This window comes from Bison bison, unplaced genomic scaffold, assembly GCF_000754665.1.
Source record: "Bison bison bison isolate TAMUID 2011002044 unplaced genomic scaffold, Bison_UMD1.0 scf7180017864101, whole genome shotgun sequence".
In the NCBI taxonomy this organism is placed as follows: domain Eukaryota; kingdom Metazoa; phylum Chordata; class Mammalia; order Artiodactyla; family Bovidae; genus Bison; species Bison bison.
Genome location: NW_011494673.1, coordinates 1,705,019 through 1,729,198, shown reverse-complemented (window position 1 = coordinate 1,729,198; position 24,180 = coordinate 1,705,019). Strand labels below are relative to the sequence as shown.

General features: G+C 46.8%; 1 protein-coding gene across 3 annotated transcripts in view; it reads right to left on the bottom strand.

The window, feature by feature from the left end:
• Positions 1-203: 203 nt before the first annotated feature.
• The window catches only part of PRKCE (protein kinase C, epsilon), a 546,168-nt gene continuing 522,191 nt past the window's right edge, over positions 204-24,180 (bottom strand). For all 3 annotated transcript variants that reach the window (XM_010838628.1, XM_010838627.1, XM_010838629.1), the window contains one exon: positions 204-3,491. In XM_010838628.1, the coding sequence (XP_010836930.1) occupies positions 3,345-3,491 (147 nt within the window). In that variant the 3' untranslated portion in view covers positions 204-3,344. The remainder of the gene's footprint in view (positions 3,492-24,180) is intronic.

Below are 24,180 nucleotides of genomic sequence, written 5' to 3'. Positions count from 1 at the left end.
TGGGCAAGGGCAGGATGCATATATGATCATTTGCACATTTGTGCATCTTCAAAGGATAAGAGAAAAGTTGAAACCTTGTCTAGGTTTGGGAATTTGGAATCACTAATGTCCAAAAGGCAATAAACTTCATTAGTGCCACCTTGCCACTCACCAAGGAGATAAAATGGAGTCCAGGAGATAAAATGCTCAATAGGACCCGGAAATAAGATTTAACGTCATTGTATTTATTAGGTTCTGAAACAATACACATTCACATCCTTTTGAATACAGTACATTTGGCACAATAATGTTTACAATGAAATAACACTAATGAATGGCAAGAGATTAAAATTACATCCCAAAAGGAAAAAAATGTACAAATAAAGTATCACAATACAAAAAAAAATCCCTAAAGTTGAATACATTTTATATTTCGCCAGAATTACTTTGCACATAATTTAAAAAGAGGTAATTTTTAGCCTTCTTTTTTTTTAATGTAAGAATGCATTTTTTTCACCTTTGGAGGAAAAAAAAATTGTTTCCACTTCACAAAGTCCATAATGAGAGAATACAGGAGAACAGCTATCCTTCATATATTTTTTTGGCATTTTTTTTACACTCCCCTCCTTTTTTGTCTCAAAAAAAATAAAAAAGAGTGAGCAAGCTAGTTGGAAAGATAAGAAAGAATTAGCAGAAATGTAATAGTGTGTCTGCTTCCAAACTCTTGTGAAAACCGAAATGAAACAATGAGTATTCAAGGAACATACAAGCTCTATTCTATAGACTACATAGGATTTGAATCTGCCTGTGTGAGAACTTGACCAGCTTTCAAGCAGGAGGCATCCCAGTCAGCCCAGCTCTGGGGCCTGGAAGGGGGCATCTCTGAGCCAGGCAACCTGCTTGAGTGACTGCTTGGAGCTGTTGGGTAGAATGTATTATTATTTGTCTTCCAACAAAAATGCCAGTTGTCCTGTAGGAAGGGCCCAACCCCTGCTGACATGGGAACATTTTGGACAAGGCCATTCGGCATGACAGTTTAAGAGCGTGCTTGGTCGTTCAATCATCAGGGTGAAGGAAGCAGAGAAGAAAACAGAGAGCAGTAGTGACTAGTGAGTAAGATGGGCAGTATTGTCATGTTTTCCTAAAAAATGAGATGACGCCACCATGAAGATGTTTCTGTGCTTGTCCTCAACTCCGGAAGATAGTCTCCCTTACTACGTCAAGTTACCGAAGATAAATTAAATTAATCTACTGTTCTTCATCTCTTCACTGGTATGCTGAACACACAAGTTGATATAGCATAATATTTGAAATTATAACAAGAACAGATAATAATTACACCTGAGTTTTTTCAAAAATCAAAACAAAAGAGAAGTGAATGTCATCACTAGTAACCAAGGCCACGACTAGCCAGATGCAAATACGGACACCAGCTCTGTATGGGCTTGAGCTAGTCACTGTCCAAACTTTGAAACAATCATCCAGAACATTCCTTTCTCTTCCCCATCTCTATCAGGACATAATAGAGCACAGGAGAACTATATGTGAGATTTAATATAGCTTAATACATGTTTACATCTTTTAAAATAAACCAAAATGAAATAAACAATATGAAGACCATCCCTCCTCCCGCCCCCCACCTCCCAGAAAAAGAAAGAAAGAAGGAAACACACCTTATCTCTCGGTAACTTGAACCAATACGCTTACAGAGTATTGCACCTGGACATTATTATAATTATTCTTTCATAGACTAAAGTTTATAATATGCCTGAACATGCAGCAGTTGATACCTCTAAATTCAATGAATTAATTCCACAGGCCTTGCAGCAAACACTATATACAAAAAATCTCAAATGTACAAAAGGCAAAAAGCTTCATTAGTGCCACTTTGCCACTCACAAGTATATATATTCAGGGGCAGCTGGGAAATCCACGTGCAATCGTTGGAATAGATTCCATTCCCTGCTAAGTCAGTTCAGTGAAATAGATAATCCAACGACCTCCGGGAAACATAACACACAAAGCCACAGAGAATCCTTGGAAATCAAAGAACGTAACACTGGTAGCATATCTACAGGAGGTAACATCACATCCATTAAATAGTGTCCACATGAGTTGCCCTTGCATGTCACACAGAAACAGCACTCTGAGAACATCTTGCCACCCTGTCAGTGTTCCAATAAGTCGCTCTTCAATCTCCTGATACCCTCTACATAACCCATGTTTAGCCTCATGCTGCTTGTTCCAAAAGCAGATATTTTATATTTAACTTTACATGTTTAATGTTTAAAAACCACAACACAGTAGTACTATCATTTGGTAGAAGTGCGCAAAAATCACACACTGCTGCAGAAAATAAATACAGTTGATGCTGGGGATTCAGGATGAAACTGGAGAGAGAATCTGGGAGCTGAGTTTTGCTAGAACCCAGGGTCTTGACCACTCTGTGGGGTAGCCATGGAGTTCAGGCAGAACTTGAACAACAAAGAGCTCTACTAGTTTCCTTTTCTCTCAATTCCGAGCCCCCAGGTGCCACGAAAGCATTAAGAGCATACACCGTGGATGATGATTTTCTCATTGTATATTAGCCCTTTAATATCTACCTGTATTAACAATGGAATTTATTTCTTTTGGCCAATTAGAAAGCAAATTTGATAATCTATTTTTGAAATGTTAATAGAGTTCAAATCAAATTTCTTTTTCTATGGAGAGCGATTTCTTCCACAAGATACATGCTTATACAACTTTGGCATGCCCCAAATGTAAAACCAAAGCAAATGACGACGAGCCATTCCAGAGCAAACCAACACAGGGAGCTGATCAGGGTGTCTTCCAACCTCACTCCTTCCTGGGCACGCCTAGAGGGCGCTCACCCTTGGGCTGAAGAAGCACCAGTCTCTTCTCTTCTGGATAGAATGGCAGAGGGTGGCAGGTGGTGGGTGGGGGACTGGAGTGAGGAGAAGCAAGAATTGTCAGGACTCTATGTTCAAAAACAGAGCCAGAGTCTTGCTTGCTTTTTTTCTTCCTTCTTTTCTTTGCAGTAAAAGACTTGAAGTTCCTTCCTTACCAGAAGCCCCCAAGGAGCAAAGCCAGGCTTGCCAACAGACCAAACTCAGCAGTGGGTCCAGTGAACTGCTGAACCTGCACAATTCTGCAGTACTGGTGAGACGAGAATCAAGAGTGCCTTCTGGTCATCAGGTGGAAGTGGGGAGGAGCTGGCCCCGGGGTGAGGGAATGCAATAAATAGAGGGTGGACAAGGGACTGGGCTCTGGGGAGAAGTAGTTCAAGACCATCTGATGGGAAAATAGGAATCTTCCCGGCGCCCCTGCTTGCAGCATCACCGAACTTCACTGGGAGCGGCTGCTCAGGGCATCAGGTCTTCACCAAAGTAGGAGAAGCCTTTGAATTCCTCCTGGTTGATCTGCTTCACAATCGCTTCGTCCACGAGTGTGAGTACTGGCTCTTCCCGGGTAAAGTCTTGGTCAAAATTATTGACGTCTCTTTTGGTTTTCTGTGGGGAGATAAGAGAAAGCGCTGATTCTAGGCTGACCTTCCTCCCCAAGGCCCCCCCACAGGGAGTGGGCATCGAGCTGACCAGCCTCTTGCCAAAGCAGACCTCTAGCTACTGAGAGCAGACATTGAGCTGTTTCAATGAGGTAACGATGAATGGCCCCAGGACCGAGAGGTGACGGAGGACTTGGAAAGGAAGAATGAGGTCAAGTGAGAAGGAAGAAGGGGTGAGAGGTATGATGGAAAAGCAAGGAAGTGGGGTTCCCATAGACTGTGTGTGTGTGCATGTTCCGGCGTTTTCCCTTTTAGCATCTGCCCTAACCCTCTGGCTCCACTGAGTCCTCCCTTTCTGTGATCCAGGGAATGAACTTGAATTGCCCTTCTGTGAGCTCTCCAGTGGTCCTTCTTCCATAAAGGTAACCATCACCACCCCCATCACCTTACCATGTCTCCTCTAGATGACGTCTTCTCTATATGTAGGGGGATGCGTGGAGTAGGGGTTGGGACCATCTTCTGGGAAGCCTGCCTTGATCCTCATCTGCTATCATCCTGAATCCTATTTTGTGCTCCCACATTATTTCTATTATTACACTCAAGACACTGACTTGCAGTGAATTGTTAATGCTTCTGTCCTGTCCATGAGCTCCTTAAAGGCAGAATCCTTGTCTGACTCAACCTTGGGTTCCTAGCAGTCCCCTAAACTAAGCACCTACTGAATGAATGAATACATCAGCAAGCCCACCACTGACTCTCTAGGTCAGAAGGACCCATACCTAGTTGGAAGCTCAAGTTGCCAAAATTGCGCTTATGGTCTGTGAAGGGGTGGAGGGCAGTGATCAAACAAACTCTGGGTTTTGGAGAAAATCAGGAAGTAAGAATAATTCTCTGCCTCTGGGGGCTCCCTGCTGGGTTGGGGTCAGTATTCCTTTCTAGTACACACTGCAATGGTGAGAAAAACTTTCACAGAATAGTGGGACCTGGCTGAGACTTGAAGAATGAATTACCATCATGTTGGTAGAGATGGGAAGAAGGCACCTTGGCAGAGAGAAAGATGGGAAAAAGGCAGGAGATTGGGAACACAAAAGATGTGTATACAGGACAATGGGTTGGTCAAGCTGTTTGTGACAGAGTGCAGCGAGGGGATGGCGGGAAATAAGGGTGGAGTCTGACTGAGAGACCCTCAGCACCAAGTTCCCTCTCCCCTGCCATCCACAGCACAATACTGAGATGACTGAAGGAGCTCCAGCAATATTTTTTCAGACATTGATTAATTGGCATTATCCAGGATTCGTGCCCTGGATGATGGAATAACTCTTGTGGTGACTATTATTATTTGTAGAATAAATATTAACATATGCTATGTTCTATGGAAATCAGTTACCTAAAAATTTAGTGATAGTCTGTGTAAAAAAGTAGTCTTGAGACAAAGCTATAGTTTGTACTCTGCTCTGGGAGAGTCATCATGCATGTCAGCAAACCAAAGGATGTGGGACACCCTGCAGTCAAGAAGACCTGGCTGATTTGATTAAGGCCAGTCTTCCTCAAACTTCCTCAGACTATATATATATACACACACACACACATATACATATATATATGTGGACCATTTTATTTAAAGATTCTCTTAGATTCTTTTTTTGATGTGGACCATTCTTAAAGTCTTTATTGAATTTGTTACTGTATTGTTTCTGTTTTATGTTTTGGTTTTTTCGCCATAAGGCATGTGGATCCTGGCTCCCAGACCAGGGGTCGAACCCATACCCCCTGTATTGGAAGGTGAAGTCTTAACTGTGGACTGCCAAGGAAGTCTTTTTTTTTTTTTTCTTTCCCTAAATAGTTTCTCAACATCTGTCCTGGGAGCGAAGTTCTGCAGAATGTGGTTTGGAAAGTGCCACCTTACAGAGCATCTTCATGTTCATTTGCTTATTGATCTTTGGAACAGGCAGGTGTTATTATCCTGATTTTACAGATGTGGAAACTGTGGCTCACAGAGGTTTCATCACTTGCCCAGAGTCACCCAACTGAGTTCAGAGTGAGGCCAGACTCAAGTCCAGCTCTCAGCATGATGCTTCTCATGGTGCAGAATATTTGGAGAGCTGGACACTGGCGACATGGGAAAACATGGGCAGGCTCAAATGCAACCAGGAGACCTTTAGGTCAAGCTTCTAGGCTGAAGTAAAGCCAGAAAGGCTTGCTAGTAAGCCAGCATGGTGGGAGAGGGCTGTGGATCAGGGAGAGGGTGGTACATGGTGAGGTGAACTTGGCAGGGGAGTCTGTTTTCAAACTGTCCCAGATTGAGGTCAGAATCAGACAGACACCACGGAGAAGAGATGAGCTAATCTTTCCCATACTGCGCCCCCATCCATCCTGCTTGGCACCTTCTCTCCGGCCTTGAGCCATCAGAGCTCAGTAGGGCTCAGAGGCCTTGGAGGGGGGGACAGAAAGGGGACAGAGGAAAACCACAGGGACGGAAACAGTACTTGCAGCAGAAGCGGGTGTGTGCCGCCCCTGAGATGAGAAAACTGAGGGGTGGCTCAGCCATTCCTACAGGAGGGCTGGCTCCAGGCAAAAGAGGATAACATGTTCTCCATCTCCAGTGTGTACAGAGCAAAAGGAAAAGGGGGCCCTGCATGGAGAGAGACTTCACAAGGGAACCACAAAGCCCATCTCCACAGTGATGCATGTGGGGCACAGGAGGGCAGCTGCCTGGGGAGAGGGTGTGAAGACTCCTCTCCCAAAGGTCTCTATCACAGGAGCGAGGGGTTTACTTTGATTGAAGAGGGGTAACAGCATGTGGCCCATGGTGCTGGGGGAGGAGCAGGATGGGGAAGAAGGCGATGGCAGCATGGGAAGCACCAAGTATCATCCCAGTGGGGGCAGGAGGAGAGGGAGCTGGTGAGGAGGACTGGCAGAGAATAGGGCAGAAGGGAAACTCAGTTTGAGCACCACTGATGGTGGGCTATATCCAGGACCTTTCAGGGGCAGGATCCCCTCCTTCCAGCCTCCTCTGCACTGGTCACTAATGGAGGAGGGGGGCTGGTGTATAGGGAACCTCGGGACATTTGTAAAGGCTTTGGCATTGACTCCCCTGTTTAATTTCTTGTGCTTCACCTTTCAATCATTTGAGTCCACTAGTCATGGAAACTGGTTTCATTTTCTGAGGTCAACTGAGTATAGTGATGGAGCTACGTTTCATAGGATGTCTGAATGTCCCAACTTGCTGACTGCCTACCAGGGAACCAGGCTCAGTCAACACAGCTAGGGACATCTTTTTCCAGGTGCATGGTGAGCTGGCTTGGGAAGCAATCAAGCTCAGCTCTGGGCTTTCCAGGGGAACCAGAATCATTGGTGGCATGCACACGAGTATGCCATTCTTCAAGAACTCTATGGAAGAACCTACTTGGCTCATGCACCCCTTATGCTACCTGGTCCAGGCCTTATTTCCCTTGGAGACATCTTAGATCCTTGTCAGTTATTCATTTCCATTCATATAACTTACAGTTTCTGACTATTAATTAACCTTAGAGGCTTGGGAGGTTTTCCAGAGCAAGTATTTCTGAGGAAACCCATCCCATGTTAATAGCATGTAGGCAGCCTCATATCCTCACATTTAGAGGACTGGGAACTATATCCTTTACTCACTGGTTTCACTCATTGGAAAGCTGCTGTTTCCCTTAAAGAGCAGGTACAGGACTCATCTCCAGGGTTCTGACGGACAAAGTCCCTATTTACCTGGATCTTCAGTCATCCCATTTGCCTCCCTTCATGTCTACACACCTGACTCAGCCCCCACCACACAGCCTGAGAGGCGACACTGGGACAGGGAACAGTCCTCTAACTCTTCACACCTTGTCTCCTCCATGAAGCCCTTCCCACACCCTCTGGACCACATGGAGGGGACACCACATGGAGGAGGAGAAAGCACTGGCTGACCTCCCATCTTGGTACCGTCCCTTTCCTGGTTTGATGACATTGTGAAGGAAACCTCTTTGAGCCTGGGTCTTTCATCTGTAAAATGGGGGTGGTCCCAGGAGCCCTACAATAGCCTTGAGGACTGAATTAGATGCCAGATGTGTGGCGCCTCAGTGCAAATCCTGACATACAGTGGGTACCCAATAAATGTGAGCTCCTACCCTCTTAGTCTTAGCACCACGTGCCTTGGGCATGGCTCACGCTCAGCGTGGCTGGATCTCCAGCGTAGCCCATGGGCGCCATGAGCTTTGGAGTGCAGGGCTGCCTTGGGCATGCTTCATGCTCAGCGTGGCTGGATCTCCAGCGCAGCCCATGGGTGCCATGAGCTTTGGAGTGCAGGGCTGCCTTGGGCATGCCTCACGCTCAGCGTGGCTGGATCTCCAGCGCAGCCCATGGGCACCATGAGCTTTGGAGTGCAGGGCCTGAGCTCACACTTCTCTGTGTGCTTTCAAATTCTGAACTAGTGCTGAGCCAGGGCCTGCCTGGACATCCTGGTCTTCCTCTAGCCACTGAGATTCTTCCAACGGTGCCCTACTGCTCTCGGAAAAAGCACCAGTTTCTTAATCACTTCTAAGGCCCTCTGGGATCTGGTCCCTGCTCACTTATCCAGTTTTATCTCCTAGGCCCTAGGGAACTGTGAAGTTTTTTGGATGCACTGGCTTCTTCCTGCAACCGAGCCTTTGATCAGCCAGTCCTCTGCCTGGAGCACCCTCTCCCCTCTTTAACTTCTGCCCCGTGTCCTCGTCACCTAGCTGACTTCTGCTCACCTTTTCCATCTTGGCTTAGATATCCTGCCTTCAGGAAAACTTCTGTCTCTCCAGGTCTCTTCTTGGGGTCCTGTCATCTCCTCTAACTTTTATCACAGTACTTGCCACCCTGGGTGTCCACCTCCTTTTGTGATTAACCTGTGAGCTCCTGGGGGCAGGGATCAGGTTGAACTCAATGTTCCATCCCCAGGCTGGTGCACTGCCTGGCACACAGTGAGTGCTCAATAAATAACCGAGAAGAAACACTGAGTGCGTGTCTCTTGCTACCACTTTATCTAAAGCCACTGAAGTGATCTGGACCTGAGGCACTCTTGTGCCAGTGGGTGTTTTTGTTTAGAGAAGGCTGAGGACTGACTCACAAAGAGCCCCGAGCAGGGTGCCCTTGCCCATGGCAGCTCCACAGGGCCCTGAGAAAGCGGCCGGTATAGGCCTGGTTAGTAGGGTGTCTTCTGCCATCAGCAGCCAGCCTGGGCCACTAAAGTTCTTCAGTTGCTGGTATGAGACAGAAATGGAATGAACCAGGGTTTGGGCAAATCCCATCGAGACAGATAGGCTAAGAGAAGTTTGGGGATTTTGTGGGTATGTCCCTAACCCCCGCTATTGGTGTCAGGGGAAAACAACACTCCTCTTCCCTTTGGCTTCCTTCAGAAGTCAGGTCTTAGATCTGAGAGGTCTAGGGCTGACCTGGGGGAGAGCACACTTCTCGCATCTGCAGTGGGGGAGTGAGGCAGTGCTTATGGAGACAGAGTTATAGGTCACTCTAGAGTCTTCTGAGAAATCGCATCTGAGAGGCAAAGCTGGTGACCTGTCTGTTAAATCACCCTGAGGCTGTGGAGGGCCGGAGGCTCAGCCAGCTGTGCGGACAGGGGCAGGCTGCCTGCATGCTTGCTTCCTGTCTGGCTGGTGCAGTTCTTTCAGAGCCCTCACTGAACTGAAATCATAAACACAAGCTTTCAGAGAAGCCAGTGATTTCTGCTTCTGTCTTCATCTGATTAGGAGGAGATAACAGATGACTTTGTTCTAAAGTGCTGAGAAAACTCCCTGGTCTTACAGGCCGGGGCATGGGGCCATAGGCACCGTGCTGGTCCCAGACCACCTCTCCATCTCGGCCTGGCATGACAGCAAGGGCACATGGGCAACAGAGTGACCACAAGCCAGGGGCCTGGCCTATGAGTGCGACAAGAGCCTGGGACACAGACTATTCCTGGGGAGACGCGTCGTCTCCATGTGGTGTCCAAGAACCCAGCTTTCAGGTTCCAGCTCCCTCTTGAGTCTCCCAGCCTCCAGCCTCCCTCCAGCTCACCCTCCTTTCCCAGTCCCTGCAACACTTTCTGGAACATGCATTTTTTCCCCCTCCTCCTAATATTTTTATGTGCGTCACATTTTCCTTTCATATCCCTCAAGGTACCTGCTGCAAAGCAGGTCACACAGCAATCCCTTCATATTCATTTGCTCAAAATCCTTTTACTCACCATAAAAGTCAAACTCAAAATGCCTCCTAGCTTTGCAGTGTCCCAGTATGCTTATCTAAGCTCTATTTTCTTTGAAATGTCAATATGCTTATCTAAGCTCTATTTTCTTCTTTTAAATATCCTCAAAGAAAAAGGAAACATATAAATAATTAGAATGCTTGCTCAATATCAATTAACTAGATCTTTAGATATACATATGTATATGTATTTAGTTCAGTTCAGTTCAGTCGCTCAGTTGTGTCCGACTCTTTGCGACCCCATGAACTGCAGCACGCCAGGCCGCCCTGTCCATTACCAACTCCCAGAGTCCACCCAAACCCATGTCCATTGAGTCAGTATTAATTAAGCCCATATATTTTCAGAGTATATATGCATATCTTTATACACATGTTCACCTGTGAAGTTAGATGAAATAGGAATGTAAAACTGCATAGTGTCTTGCCTGACAAAAATAGAGTTGGGACACAAATTCAAGTTAACTATCATTTGCCTAGAAATTTCTCTCAACATATTCTTCTATCCCTTTCCCGATTTTCCTTATAGAAAACAGAGTAAGACACACAGAGGGCTGCTAGTGGAACCTTTCACAGCACCTATCTTGCCAGGGAGGTGCTCTACCATCCTTTAATCCATTTCCTTCTTAGAGTGTGGTGGCCAGAACTGATGGCTTGATCCTTGTCTCTGTGTTCTGAGCAATGCTAAGGGCAGCCAGTTTCTACTTGGTGGAAACCCTCAAACCACTGTCTAAGATAGTGTCAGTGATTTATCACTTATGGAGTAACTGTGATAACACAGTGATGCTCTGACAGCTTTACCAATCCAGTCTAACCTTGAATGACTTGAACTGTGTCTCCCTCAAAAGCTATGTTGAAATTCTAAGCACCAGCACCTCAGCCTTATTTGGAAATAAAGTCTTTGAAAATGTAATCCAATTGAGATGAGGTCATCAGGGTGGGGCCTAATTCAGCATGACTGGTGTCCTTATAAGAAGGGGAAATTTGGACACAGAGCTCAGACATGTACAGCGGGAGGACCTGATGAAGAGACACTGGGAGAACGCATGTGAAGAGTGGAGGGATGTGGCCACAAGCCAAGGGACATCTGGCGCCACCAGAAGCTGACAGAGGCAAGGAAGTCTTCCTTCCCCTGCAGGTTTCAGGGGGAAACCTGATCTGCAGGCGCCTAGATCAAAGACTTCTCACCCAGAACGATAACATTTCTGTTGCTGTAAGCCACCAGTGTGTGGTACTTCACGGTAGCCCCTGGAAACTAACACAAACCCCAATCTTCTGAAATAGATTTTTCACATCTGAATGTCACCCTTGATATTTAACCTTGATTTCCTCTTAAGATTACCACAAATAACGATTCTGTGATTCACTTTTCTGGATCTCAGTTTCTTTACCAAGAAAGTGCTGGATCATCGAAAAAGCAAGAGAGTTCCAGAAAAACATCTATTTCTGCTTTATTGACTATGCCAAAGCCTTTGACTGTGTGGATCACAATAAACTGTGGAAAATTCTGAAAGAGATGGGAATACCAGACCACCTGACCTGCCGCTTGAGAAACCTATATGCAGGTCAGGAAGCAACAGTTGTAATTGGACATGGAACAACAGACTGGTTCCAAATAGGAAAAGGAGTACGTCAAGGCTGTATATTATCACCCTGTTTATTTAACTTATATGCAGAGTACATCATGAGAAACGCTGGGCTGGAAGAAGCACACGCTGGAATCAAGATTGCCGGGAGAAATATCAATAACCACAGATATTCAGATGACACCACCCTTGTGGCAGAAAGTGAAAAGGAACTAAAGAGCCTCTTGATGAAAGTGAAAGAGGAGAGTGAAAAAGTTGGCTTAAAACTCAACATTCAGAAAATGAAGATTATGGCACCTGGTCACATCACTTCATGGCAAATAGATGGGGAAACGGTGGAAACAGTGTCAGACTTTATTTTTTTGGGCTCCAAAATCACTGCAGATGGTGACTGCAGCCATGAAATTAAAAGACGCTTACTCCTTGGAAGGAAAGTTATCACCAACCTAGAGAGCGTATTCAAAAGCAGAGACATTACTTTGCCAACAAAGGTCCATCTAGTCAAGGCTATGGTTTTTCCAGTAGTCATGTATGGATGTGAGAGTCGGACTGTAAAGAAAGCTGAGCCCCGAAGAATTGATGCTTTTGAACTGTGGTGTTGGAGAAAACTCTTGAGAGTCCCTTGGACTGCAAGGAGATCCAACCTAGTCCATTCTGAAGATCAGTCCTGGGTGTTCTTTGGAAGGAATGATGCTAAAGCTGAAACTCCAGTACTTTGGCTACCTCATACGAAGAGTTGACTCATTGGAAAAGACTCTGATGCCGGGATGGATTGAGGGCAGGAGGAGAAGGGGATGACAGAGGATGAGATGGCTGGATGCCATCGCTGACTCGATGGACGTGAGTCTGAGTGAACTCTGGGAGTTGTTGATGGACAGGGAGGCCTGGCGTGCTGCGATTCATGGGGTTGCAAAGAGTCGGACACGACTGAGCGACTGAACTGAACTGAACTGGGGATAATAAATCTACCGAGCTTGCTGATTGCATGACAGCATAAAAGTAAACCTCATGTAAACTAGAGTTTCCTTTAGAAAGTATTATATGAATGTCATTTTAATTCTGTCATCTAACTCATCTGCCATATCCTTCAGCTTTAAGTTGTTTTGACCGGGACCATTTTTAAAGTCTTTACTGAATTTGCTGCAATATTGTTTCTGTTCCATGTTTTGTTTTTTTTTGGCTGCAAGGCCTATGGGATCTTAGCTCCTCCACCAGGGATCGAACCCCTACCCCCTTCACCTAGAAGGTGAAGTCTTAACCACTGGACTGCCAGGGAAGCCCCCTCCTTCAGCTTTTTGTCAATCTAAAATCTGACTGCCATGCCTCCCCTCTCTCTATCAAGATGCATATAAAAATATTGCATAAGGTAAGTTCAGGCTCAGAACCCTGTGACCTGCCCTCTACCAGCAGCCCTCTCATAAAGCTGACAGAACCAGTCTCACCAACACACTTTGTGGGTATGGTTGTTAAATTCATTGTTAATCAACCAGCCATGGTCACTTTTTCCATCTGGTTCAGGAAGATGATATCAGAGAGTTTCAACTGTTTTGCTGGAATAAAGATAGACAATGCCTGCAGCATTTCTCTGATCTATTAGTCTGGAAATGAAGTTAACTGGCTCCCAGCAATTATCATTTTCCCCTAAGTGTCCACAAACCATCTTCTCATAAAACCTTCTAGAAATCTGCTTTAATCACATCCATCTCAGAGTATCCCAAACGTCATTTTCTCTCTTTTTGAATACTGGGAGCCTGTTTGCCCATCTCCCATCATTTGGTACCACTGCTCTATTCTGTCAAATCCCAACCACCAAACAGTGGGCATGGTTAATTCTTTGCCAACCTGAGAGGTAACTCACCTGGGCCTCTGAGATGGCTTTTAACCTCAGCTGCATAACAGAACCGCCAGGGAACTTTAAATGAAAGTGATGCTACCCCCATCCCAGAGATTCAGTGTAACTGCTCTAGGATCTGGCCTGGGTGAGTTATAGCTCCCATCTGACTTCATTAGATATAATTCATTAATCTACTTCACATGGGTTTCAGTTCACCTAACAGTGGTTTCTGCCCTAATCTTTGTACAATGAAGATATTTCTCTTTGGGAAAAATTAGAAGCAAAATAACAGCCTTGTTATTTGTCCTTGTTTTCTCCACCCTGCCGGTGCATCAGAAACAAACAGGCATCTCTATGGACACCTGGGTTTCAACTCCTATCTCGTGAACTGGAATGTCCAGGGGTGGGGCCCAGACCTGGTATTTTTGTTTTTCTTTTTTTAAGCTCTGTGAATGATTCTGATGTGCATCCTGGCCAAGCCCCTCTGTATAAAGATCAGTGGATCTTTCTTTCTTCTTTTTCTTAGTTTCAAAAGACTACTTTGTTGTCGGAAAGCCTATTTAGGGGCCTAACTGTTCTGATTCAGCTTCCCCTCAAGGTCACACAATATACTAGCATTCCTTCTCAATTCCATGCCATCCCTCACTTAGTTTATATTGATTGCTCTTTATAAAATCGGGACACATAAGAGTCTACCGGCAAGCCACACTAGTCTCTTTAGATATTGCCCTCTGAGAGGCAGAATAACCTAGTGAGTTAGCATGCATGTTAAACTTTATGGTCTTTGGTAAATCATGCAGTCTCCCTTGCGCCTCCATTTCCTCATCTGTAAAATGGGGATATTAGTAGTCCTCATATACTTGTTATAAGGATAAGTGAAATAATGCTTTTAAGTGATGAGAACGGTACCCAGCAGAGAGTAAATATAAATTATTAGTAATGCTTCTTTGTCAATATTGATCCAACAGTATGATGAGAACAAACAGCATCATTTTTTGGATGATCCTTGATCTCACGTCATAGAATAATCATCGTTTTACTAGGGCAACCAGCGTGCGTTCATTTCCTACATAATCCAAACACTAGAACTCACCAGTCTACTCTCAAAAGCTAAGAGCCGGAAGTGTGGCCCACCCAAAAGGACCTTCCTGAATCTTTTATTGCCTTCCGACCCTTGTTGGTTTTTCCTCATTTTCACTGCATTTCCATTTACAGTATGTGCTTTTATACATCCTGGTGGGCTATCTTTAAACTTTCTGGAATAAAGTGAGATAAGAAAAACAAAAAGGAAGAAAGAAGATGAATTTTACTTCCAGCACTGCTGGCTGTGACATCATCTATCCTGTTCTCTGTAATGAGCAGGTGTGTGTGTGTCCACAGGGAGCTGAGAGACAGGGGAAGGTGTGCAGTGCATGCCTCACCCGCTGACGCTGCCTTCAAGAACACAGACCCTCCTTTTCCAGGTTCTGAATTCCCAACAAATGACCCAGATACATTTTAATGCTGGATTTCCTAATTTTTGCCAACTAAGTCGATTAAAAAATAGAGTAGCCTGGCTGAATGGGTTGAACAGTCCTCCAGTTTGTGACCTCTATTTAGTAAAGTTGTTTCCACCTTTTAGGGGAAGAGAAGATCAAGACCCATTTGCTTTTTAAGCACAAATGATTAGCTTCATGGCATTTAAAAGTGGGAAGCCACTTGGTCCCTGGCCATTCTCTGGTCCACTGGAGACAGTCATGGCAGCATGCTGACCTCTGTGGCTGGCACACAGAAATGAGGAGCCACCCAAGTGCCAGGTCAAATGCCTCCACCCCCATAATCTGGTCCACAGCCTCATCTAAACTTTGTCTGAGGGAAAGTGGCTTCACTCCTGAGTGAATTTAAATTATTTAAATGCATTTTTTACTTTTTTATTTATTTAAATTTTTTATTTTATATTGGAGTATAGTCGAGTAATAATGTTGTGATAGTTTCAGGTGAGCAGCAGAGCAACTCAGCCATACTTATACATGTATCCAATCTCCCCCAAAACTCCTCTCCCATCCAGGCTGCCACCTAACATTGAGCAGAGTTCCCTGTGTTACACAGTAGGTCCTTGCTGAGTATCGATTTTAAATATATAAATGTATTATTATTTTTTTAATGGACGAAGTCTCTCAGACCATCAGGCACTCTGAACAACCAACTACAGTTGAATTCTATCAAACCCACTGCACGATGGAATTCAACCATTTCCCCCTCTCATTATTGTTTGCCAGACTATAAAAAAATAAATCCACATTTTTTACAAATTCTATTTGAAGAGTTGCATGGGAAACTCCTATCAGCTACCACTAACTTCCTCCCTCACACCTAGCTAATACCTCAGTGATCAAAGGAGTTTAGCCAACTACAATTTGTCTATAAACTGGGGGTTTATAGGGGTGTATAGACTCAGTCTATAGACTAATGCTGAAGTTCGAATACTTTGGCCATCTTATGTGAAGAGTTGACTCATTGGAAAAGACCCTGATGCTAGGAAAGACTGAAGTTAAAAAGGAGAAGAAAGTGGCAGAGGATGAGAGGGCTAGATAGCATCACTAACACAATGGACACGAATTTGAGCAAACTCCGGGAGATAGTGAAGGAGAGGGAAGCCTCGCGTGCTGCAGTCCACGAGGTCACAAAGCGTGGACATGACCTGGCAACTGAACAACAACAGACTCAGTCCTCTGTGCTCTCCTTCACAGGGAAGGGCAGTTATCCCCGTTATAAAGAAGTTGTTACCAAACTTGGAACACTTGCTACGGTGCTTTTAAAACAAAATTATGGGACAACTACTTGAAGGTTATTTGGAAGTCAGGGGCCAGTTTGGAAACCTACAGAAGCTTGAAAGGGGCCCCCAAGACACAACTCCCTGTACCCCTTGCTCCCACAGAAGCAGGGAACGTGGTCCTTGATCAAGTGGGGAGTTTGTTGAGGTGACTTTCAAAGCTGCTTCTACCTATAAATTCCATGGCTCAATCATTTAAAGTAAGGTATTTCAAGCAAGACTTCTTGACCTGGGTTCCCGCTCCCAGGGCATGAGTGGCACATTTTCTGTGAGGGGCCAGTTAGTGACTATTTTAGGCTGTGTGGGCCGTGGGGCCTCTGTCACACCCACCCGCCTCTGCTGTGTGTCTCAGAAGTGGCCCTAGACGAGGTGTCAGTAGTGACCAGGCGTGGCTGCGTCCCAGGAACACTTTATTTATGGACACAGACATTTGAACTTCTTATAATGGCCAAGTGTCACCCAGCATTCTTCCTCAACCGCTGAAGAAAAATGTAAAGCCCATTCATAGTCTGAGGGTTGTGCAGAAAGAGTCAGTGGTTGGATCTGGCCAGTGGGCCAGAGTTTGCTGACTGCTGTGCTAGAGAAGGGACCTCAGGGCTTCCATGAACCTCCTAAAATACAGTAATGCATGTTGTGTAGATGGGCATATTTGGGTTTTCCTGGAGGAGTTCATTGTAGCAGGTTCTGGAAGGGGTGCTGACTTCACTGCTAAGTTAAGAACCACAGATTGAAAAGCTTCCCCTCATACAAGGCCTGAAATTCTCTGTGGAATAACTCTCTGAGGAACCACAGAGAGAAGAAAACCCTGAGAAGCAGTTTCAGGACTGGAAATGTCTCCACTTGCTCTAGGCCCTTGTACCACGGAGGCTCCAACATAGGGTGTTGCCTTTGGCCTCTTGGAGCTCCACGTGAAGGCTCCCTATGAAAACAGCTGGGAAAAGTCCCGACACAGACTATGTATCCAAGGCTGTTGCAAGACCAGGTGGAACCACAGTCACAGTATTTCTCTATTTCTTTTAGGGAAGGAGACATTCCTGGGCAATTCTGGGAGCGGTGCTGACACCTGCCTCCTGAAACCCTCACAGCCTTCCAACCTCACAGGTTTGCCCAGGTCCACATGTGGGCACACTGTTGGCTGTGACTATTTGCCTTTAAAAGTTGGTAGTGAAAATACAGAGCATACATTTCAGCCAGGATTCATTTTGGCTCATGTGGTTATACACTGCTCATGTCTGCATTGTCTGTACAGAGCTCACTGGCCCTTGACGAGATTCAGATTGGAGTTTTCAGTGGCCTAGAGGTGTCTCCAAGTGCCCCAAGAATCTTGGCTCCCTGGCGAGGCAGGCAGGGTCTCGGGGCATGGTGGGACACCTACACCATCCGTCACTAGTGGTACCCGGCTCATAAGCAGTGGACCCTGCTGAGTGCCCAGGTGATGGCCCAGAGGGAGAGCTCTTCTCACACTGGGGAGCCTGCCCCTCTCCAAGACCAGACATGAGAGGACAGGAGTGTCTGTTTCCCTCTCAAATACTGCAAAGGGGCTTGAAATCATCCCTGAGCCCAGGAGGCCTCCATTCTGCTGCTAACAGGAAGGATCTACGAGCTGCTAATGTGGGAAAGAAATGTCCCTTCCTAAGGAATTGTGTCCAACCCAGGCTGGTCCCCCTCACATACCTGACACCTCCCCTGTGCCCCTCTTTCCCAGCCCTCTTTGTAACCAGGGCTAAGAAATGACTTATTTGTTAACTGTCTCCTCCACAGGCTGGACATTTGGCTTGGGTGTCTGTCATGCATTTCCAGCACCAGCACAGAGCTTGGCATGGCCGAGTCCCTCCATGTGGACAACATAATAAAGCACAGCAACAGAGCCTTCTCTAGGCTGTATTACAAAGCTTACCTGTCTGATTTGTTTGACCTCACACCTACCCTACGGGGAGACAGTGCTGCCGCAACGGCCACTGGAGACCAGCACACAGCTTGCCCAAGGTGTGCAAGGTGGGGGAGCCGGGATTAGGTTTAGCCTGTTCTGACTCCAGGCTGTGTGCCTGGAGTGTGTTGTCCTGCCTCCCACTGAGAGGCACCACTGTGGTCACCTGTGCAAGAGGCTGAGGCTCTGAGCCCAGCCCGGTGGGCAGTCACTGGCTCTCACCAATAGTGTGTTGCTGCATTAAAAACCAACCAACCAACCAACCAATAAGCAAAAATTGCCTTCCGCTCTGAGTCTCTCATACTGCATGAGGCTGCCATCCCCACTAGACCCTTTGGGGTCATTTCTTCGACATGAAGGGTGAAGAGGAGCACAGTCCTTTGAAATTCTTCATTATGACCAAGAATAGAAATACATTTTCTGTGTAACCTAGTGAACATCACCTCACTCCACCACCCCCAAGTAAAGACGCAGCTTGCTACACTTTACCTTCACTCTGCGTGATTCAGTCTGTGTTCTAGTCTTGCTATTTAGTTCTTTTCTACTGTACCCTACCCTAGTCAACCCGATCCTAGTCTTCATTAAAAATGTTTTCTGCCTTAACCTTCTAAATTGATTTTACAACCCACTGAGGGGAAGATCCAGAAGTCGGGTAAAGGGGCACCCAGCAGGGTGTCTGGAACTGAAAACATGTAGGAAATACAAGGTCGATACCCAGGAATAAAAAGTCTGAGGAGGAGACAGCATGCTACCTGCCATGGCCTGCCCTGAGCCTGAGCCCCCGGGCCAGGCTCTGCAGTGAGCTGGCCCCATGCGGCAGGGCGTGCAGCAGCAGGACCCGTGGCTGCTCCCACTGCAAGTGGGCAGACACAGTGGCAAAGCCAGCCCCGCTCTGCCTCTAACTGTGGAGCCCTTTTTCATTCATCATTTACTTTTCAAAGCAGTGTCATCATTGACAGCTGTTGAGTTTAGCTACTCTAGGGATGCTTTTTGGTACACGAAGAAACTTTCCAGTAGGTCCTGGCAAAAACCCTGATCTTCCAATGACCCATCTTTTCTCCCCATATTTATGAAGATGTCCTGGATGGAGATCAAGCTCTCTTGGCCCAGGGGGAAGAGAAGGTATTAGGGCTCTGCCTACTGGCTTTAAAATGGCAACTGTAAACACTCTAATAGATGCCTCTCAAGTCAAGATGAGGTCACCCACCTTCTCTTACCATTCAAAAATTTCAGGTTTCCTAATGCAGGATCTTATCACCCCAAATTCCTAGGTGCACACTGGAACAGATCTTAGGCCATAAAAAGTGAGACGAGAATTTAGAGATGGAACTGGGAGAGAAACATTCTCCAGAAAAAACACTTCTAGAGCTTCATTCATTCATCCCACACAGGCATACTGAATCCCTACTCTGTGCCAGGAGTTTTTGCTAAGAACACAGCTGTGAAAGAAACGGAAGCACATTCCTCCCCTAACACCTGACCCAGAGCTTGCTAATCGTCGCTGTAGGGTGATGGGCACACGGGGATTCTACTTTTCTTGCTACTTTTGTGCATGCCTGGAATTTTCCATAATGAAAAGTTAAACATATGAATCTCACACACTTGATGCTGGGTGAAAGAAGCCAGACATAAGAGAGTACATACAACATGACTCCATGTACGTGAGACTCAAGGACAAAGAGAAGTCTCCTCTCCAGAGACAGAAAGCAGATCGAGGGCTGCTGGTGGCGAAGGCATCTGGGAACTGCTCGGACACAGAGATGTTCATACATTCATGTACAAGTGGTTACATGGGTGCATCCATTTGTTAAAACACATCAAATGGATAGTTTAAACAGGTGACTTTTAGGCTCTGTAAATGCGGTTATAATAAAATTTAAAAACCACACACATCCCTGCCTGCATAGAGCATGTTTACATGGAGTAGCTGGGGCTGGGAGAAATTGTAGGGACCATGCAAGTCCCTCACTTTAAGGAAAGGAGCAGAGAGACTCAGTGTCTTGTGCAGGGTTTCACAGACTCTCACAGTGGGGACCTGGACCCAGCCCTGTCCAGTAACTTCTGTTTAGCTCACTGCCTGTGATACACAGCGGGGGCTAAGTTCTGGAATCCCCTGCTTTGGGGGTGATGGTATTTTGAGTCATCTGGTGGAACACCCACATCCCAGGCACCTGGGTACCTGTAGCCTGAATCTGTAATGTCTCTCTAGGAGGACCACCAATCCTGTTGTTTCCAGCAATAGTGAGGTGCCAGCTACTTATGGGGAGGAGGAAGGAGTGGCTGAAGTGCCCAGTCAAGATCTGGTTTATTTTCCAGGTCACCTCAGCTGACAATCCCCACTCCAGGCTTATCTGTCCATCTCCTTGCTCCAGGCAATGATCATATCTCACTGTCCCCATTATTTTGGCCCCTCCTCCATGCCTAGCTGGGCTCACCCACCTGAAATACTCCACTGACACCCAAGCTCTGTGCTCCAGGGAAACTTCTTTAGGGGTGGAGTAGGTCCCAGAAAGGAGGAGCCCAAATAACACTCAGGCTTGGAAAGATGCAGGTCGGTGATCCAGGCCTTCTCACTTTAAAGAGACTGAGGCTGATGTGCAAACTTAAGAAACCTTTACAAACCCAATGTGTGTTTGCTAGGCCCCAGAACCCTAGGATAATGTTTTAGCAAATGCCAGCTTGAGGGCTGGAAGACAGAGCCCATCCATGAGAAAAGCTTAATGTTCTGCTGTTACTTAGACGCATGTTACCCAGGCTCTGACCACTGTGCCTCCACCCCTGGCTGCAGGACGACCTGAAGCCTTGTCTGCAGAGATGGGCAGGTGGGTACTGTTCATCCACCTACGTGCCACCCCAGATGGGACCATCTACAAGATGGTGGGTGGGAAGTGGCTCCTGTGACCCACACAGGCCTGATTGGGGAGGAGGCTGTCTTCTAAACCTCAAGACTCTGATCCCAAAATTAAATCCTGGATTTTATCCTGTTGTGGTGGCTCAAATGGTAAAGCATCTGCCTACAATGCAGGAGACCTGGGTTCGATCCCTGGATTGGGAAGATCCTCTGAAGAAGGCAATGGCAACCCACTCCAGTACTCTTGCCTAGAAAATCCCATGGACGGAGGAGCGTGGTAGGCTGCAGTCCATGGGGTCTCAAAGAGTCGGACATGACTGAGCGACTTCTCTTTCACTGTTTTCACTTTTTGTAGCCCTCAGGGATTCCGTGTTCAGTATCTCATCCTGCCATCTCGGCTCCTTATGTCACACGGTGACATGAAAGTGTTCCATGTTCCTAGGGGGTTCTTTTCTTCTATGTTTACATTCCCCGCACCCAGGGCATCCCACAGGACACAAAGCACACACCCACGAAACACTGGCTAGAAGAGCCACTCTGAATCCTGCCCTTCTCTTTTCCCTGTCATGCCTTCTCCTAGGTAGCTCTCTCTTCCTAACCCTTCCTGGCTTTCTCTGCCAAGATCCAGCAACTCTCGAGAACCTTCCCTGACGCTCCTGCCCTTCCCCACTTCAGTCAGGAACAGCCTACTAGGTCCCATGCTCCCAGATGAGATGCGTATGTGTTATCTTAAGTGCTCATGGGGTGGAAGGAGATTAAATTCAATGTGCACTAATTTGGTGAATCTACGAAGATGAATCCCCATATAACAGCTATCAAGTCATAAATAAAAACTTTAGAGCTTATGGAAATGCCTTCCCCTGGGGTGGGGGGCTGGAAGGACCAGAGTGATACATACATGGGCCCTCCAGTCCCTGGACACAGGGATGATCCTGCAATCAGAATTCTCTGAGAGAAATTTACTGTGCAGAGTCAAAGACACCCCAGTGAGGCTGTTTAGCTTAGAAATACTTGGGAAGCTGTGACTGCTACCATTTCAGGGCTGGGACACTGAAAGTTATACAGCCGTGCTCAGCAAAGGCACAGTAAAGGCTGGCTGACGGCAGGAACAGTAGAGGTCATGGGCAAATCCACTGAATAAAAGGTGGGGAACCTTGGGATATTCCAAGGGGCAAAGGGCTTGAATACTGGTGTCCAGGGTGGCTCCTCCTTCTAAGAACTCCCCCAGCTCAGACCAGTGGCTACGCCAGCATTAAGCCTCAGGAGGCTCTCCGGCAGAGTCTAAACTGTGTTCTCTGCCAGTCTTTAGATGCCTTTCTGCTTGCGATGGATGGCTGCGCCCCTGCACACAAGGTGTTACCCTTCATCTGAACGCCTGGCTCCGCCACCAGTGTAGATCAGAAATCTGGTCCAGAATTGCCTCCCTCAGCTTAGACGCCCCACTGTCTCCACCACCATCAGCATCAGCACCAGCCCCAGCACCCCCTGCATATCAAGGACTGTCCTAACCACTTCACATCACCAGGTTTTTCCCTCCTGACAGCAATCCAGTATGGCAGATTTTATCATCCCTGTTTCACGGATCAGCAGAAGTTCAGAGAAATGAGATGACTTTCTCAAGATCTGACAGCCCCAATCGGAACCTGGTTGTATCTGATTCCACATCTCAGCCTTCAAATATTAATATCACACTACCTCTTGCAATCCTGAACTCTTGATTCTTGGAATCTTGGGATAAGAGGAAGAAAGGCTATAACAGGCTGGGTTGGGGGTAGTGAATGGAGAGAGACAGGAACTAAAATTTATCGAGAATCTGTAGTACGCAAAGCATCTGAGGTTTGTAAGCTAATCCTGTAGTAATTCTGTGAGCGGGTATTCTCAAGCCCATTATACAGATAAGGAGGTCAGGGTTCAAGAAGGCTAGAGGTGAATTCCTAGGTTCATATGGCTATCCTATGAGAGCAATTTTATTCCCGCCCAAGTCCCTCTGGGGTGACAGCCAGTGCCCTGTCCACTGCACCATGCCACCACCTGGGCCAACTACCAAAAACAGGATCCTGGACTTTTTCCATGCCCTCCGCCCTGGCCAGCATCCTGGCTCTTGGAGGAACTCTGCAGCTTCTTGGAGGCTAGGGTTGTCACTCTGGCATGGACATAGGCCAGTGGGCTGTCCTCATATGTCTGTGGGGACTGACTGGGCCCCCCTCCTGCCTGCCATGTGGAAGATGAGGACAGCCTCTCACGGTCTCTAGGGCTCTGTCTTCAAGATTCACGCTTTCAGGAGGTCTTCAGCTGGTGGGCTGGCTTTAGTGAAAGGGTTGTCTGTTCAGCAGGGCTCCTCCTCTGGCCGCTGAGTTGGTGAGGGTGTGAGGGTCTCAGGCCCACTTCCCAGTTTTCTCTCAGCACAGCCTGGTCATGCAGGAGCATGCAGGAAGGGCCTCCCTTGAGGGTCCCGCCATGCAGTGTGGATGGCTGGATGGAACAGATCATGAGGTTGAAAGGGGCCTCCGTGTCACCAGGCCTGAGGGCTCACCTACCTGGAGAGACTCCCCATTCTGGAGGCCTTACCTTAAAGAGGGACATTCACACTGAAGCAAACTTGAAAAGAGAGAACATGTACACAAAGAGAAGTTTACTTGGCTGGCATTTCCCTCATTGTTTTTGGCTTTCACTGAGGACAGGTGGGATGTTGGGAAGGCAGACCTTTCCCTCCTCCACTGGCTTCCCCCCCATTTCAGCGCTATAATCTCAGAGCCTCCTGCTTTTGGGGGGCAGGGTGGGAGTATGCAGGAGGAGTGCTAGGAGTGAGCAAAATACCTCCAAGATCTACAAGGTCAGGTGATGCCCTCCAATCACACCAAACACATCACTTCTGGCCCCTACGGTCCCCAAGGAAGGCAAGCCCACTAGGAACACAAAAGCTAAAAGGCTGCTTTTAGTGGCAGCAAATGATGCCACTGTCTTGGAACCAAATCCCCAGTAAGACAGATGGTGAATTCCATATTGGAGAGTTTTTCCAGCATCAAAGGTCACAGATTCAGCTTTGCTGGCTTTTCTATTCCCCCACCCACCCACTGCTGTATGCCCGTGGTTGGAAGCAAGCCGCCTGCTTCCAACCAGAAGCTTTCTAATCAGAAAAACTGATTTGAGTGCATGATGGCACCAAGTCTCCAGTTCGGTGTTAATGGCACATCGCTTGTACAACATCAGTAGAGTATGGGAGTGGAGAAAGGGTGGACGGGAGGAGCATAAAAAGGAAAGTGGAGGAGGGAGGATATACAAGATAAGATAGTTGGGAGGAAAGAGGAGAAGGAAAGCTCCACGCAGAAGCAAAGGCCACTGAAAAATGTCCTAGGGTGGGGTTAGCGCAAAGGGGTGAAAACCTGAAGGGAGGAAACCCAGGAAATACTGACAGCTGGTGAGTCAGGGCAGGGTTTAGACAGGGAGGTTCAGGC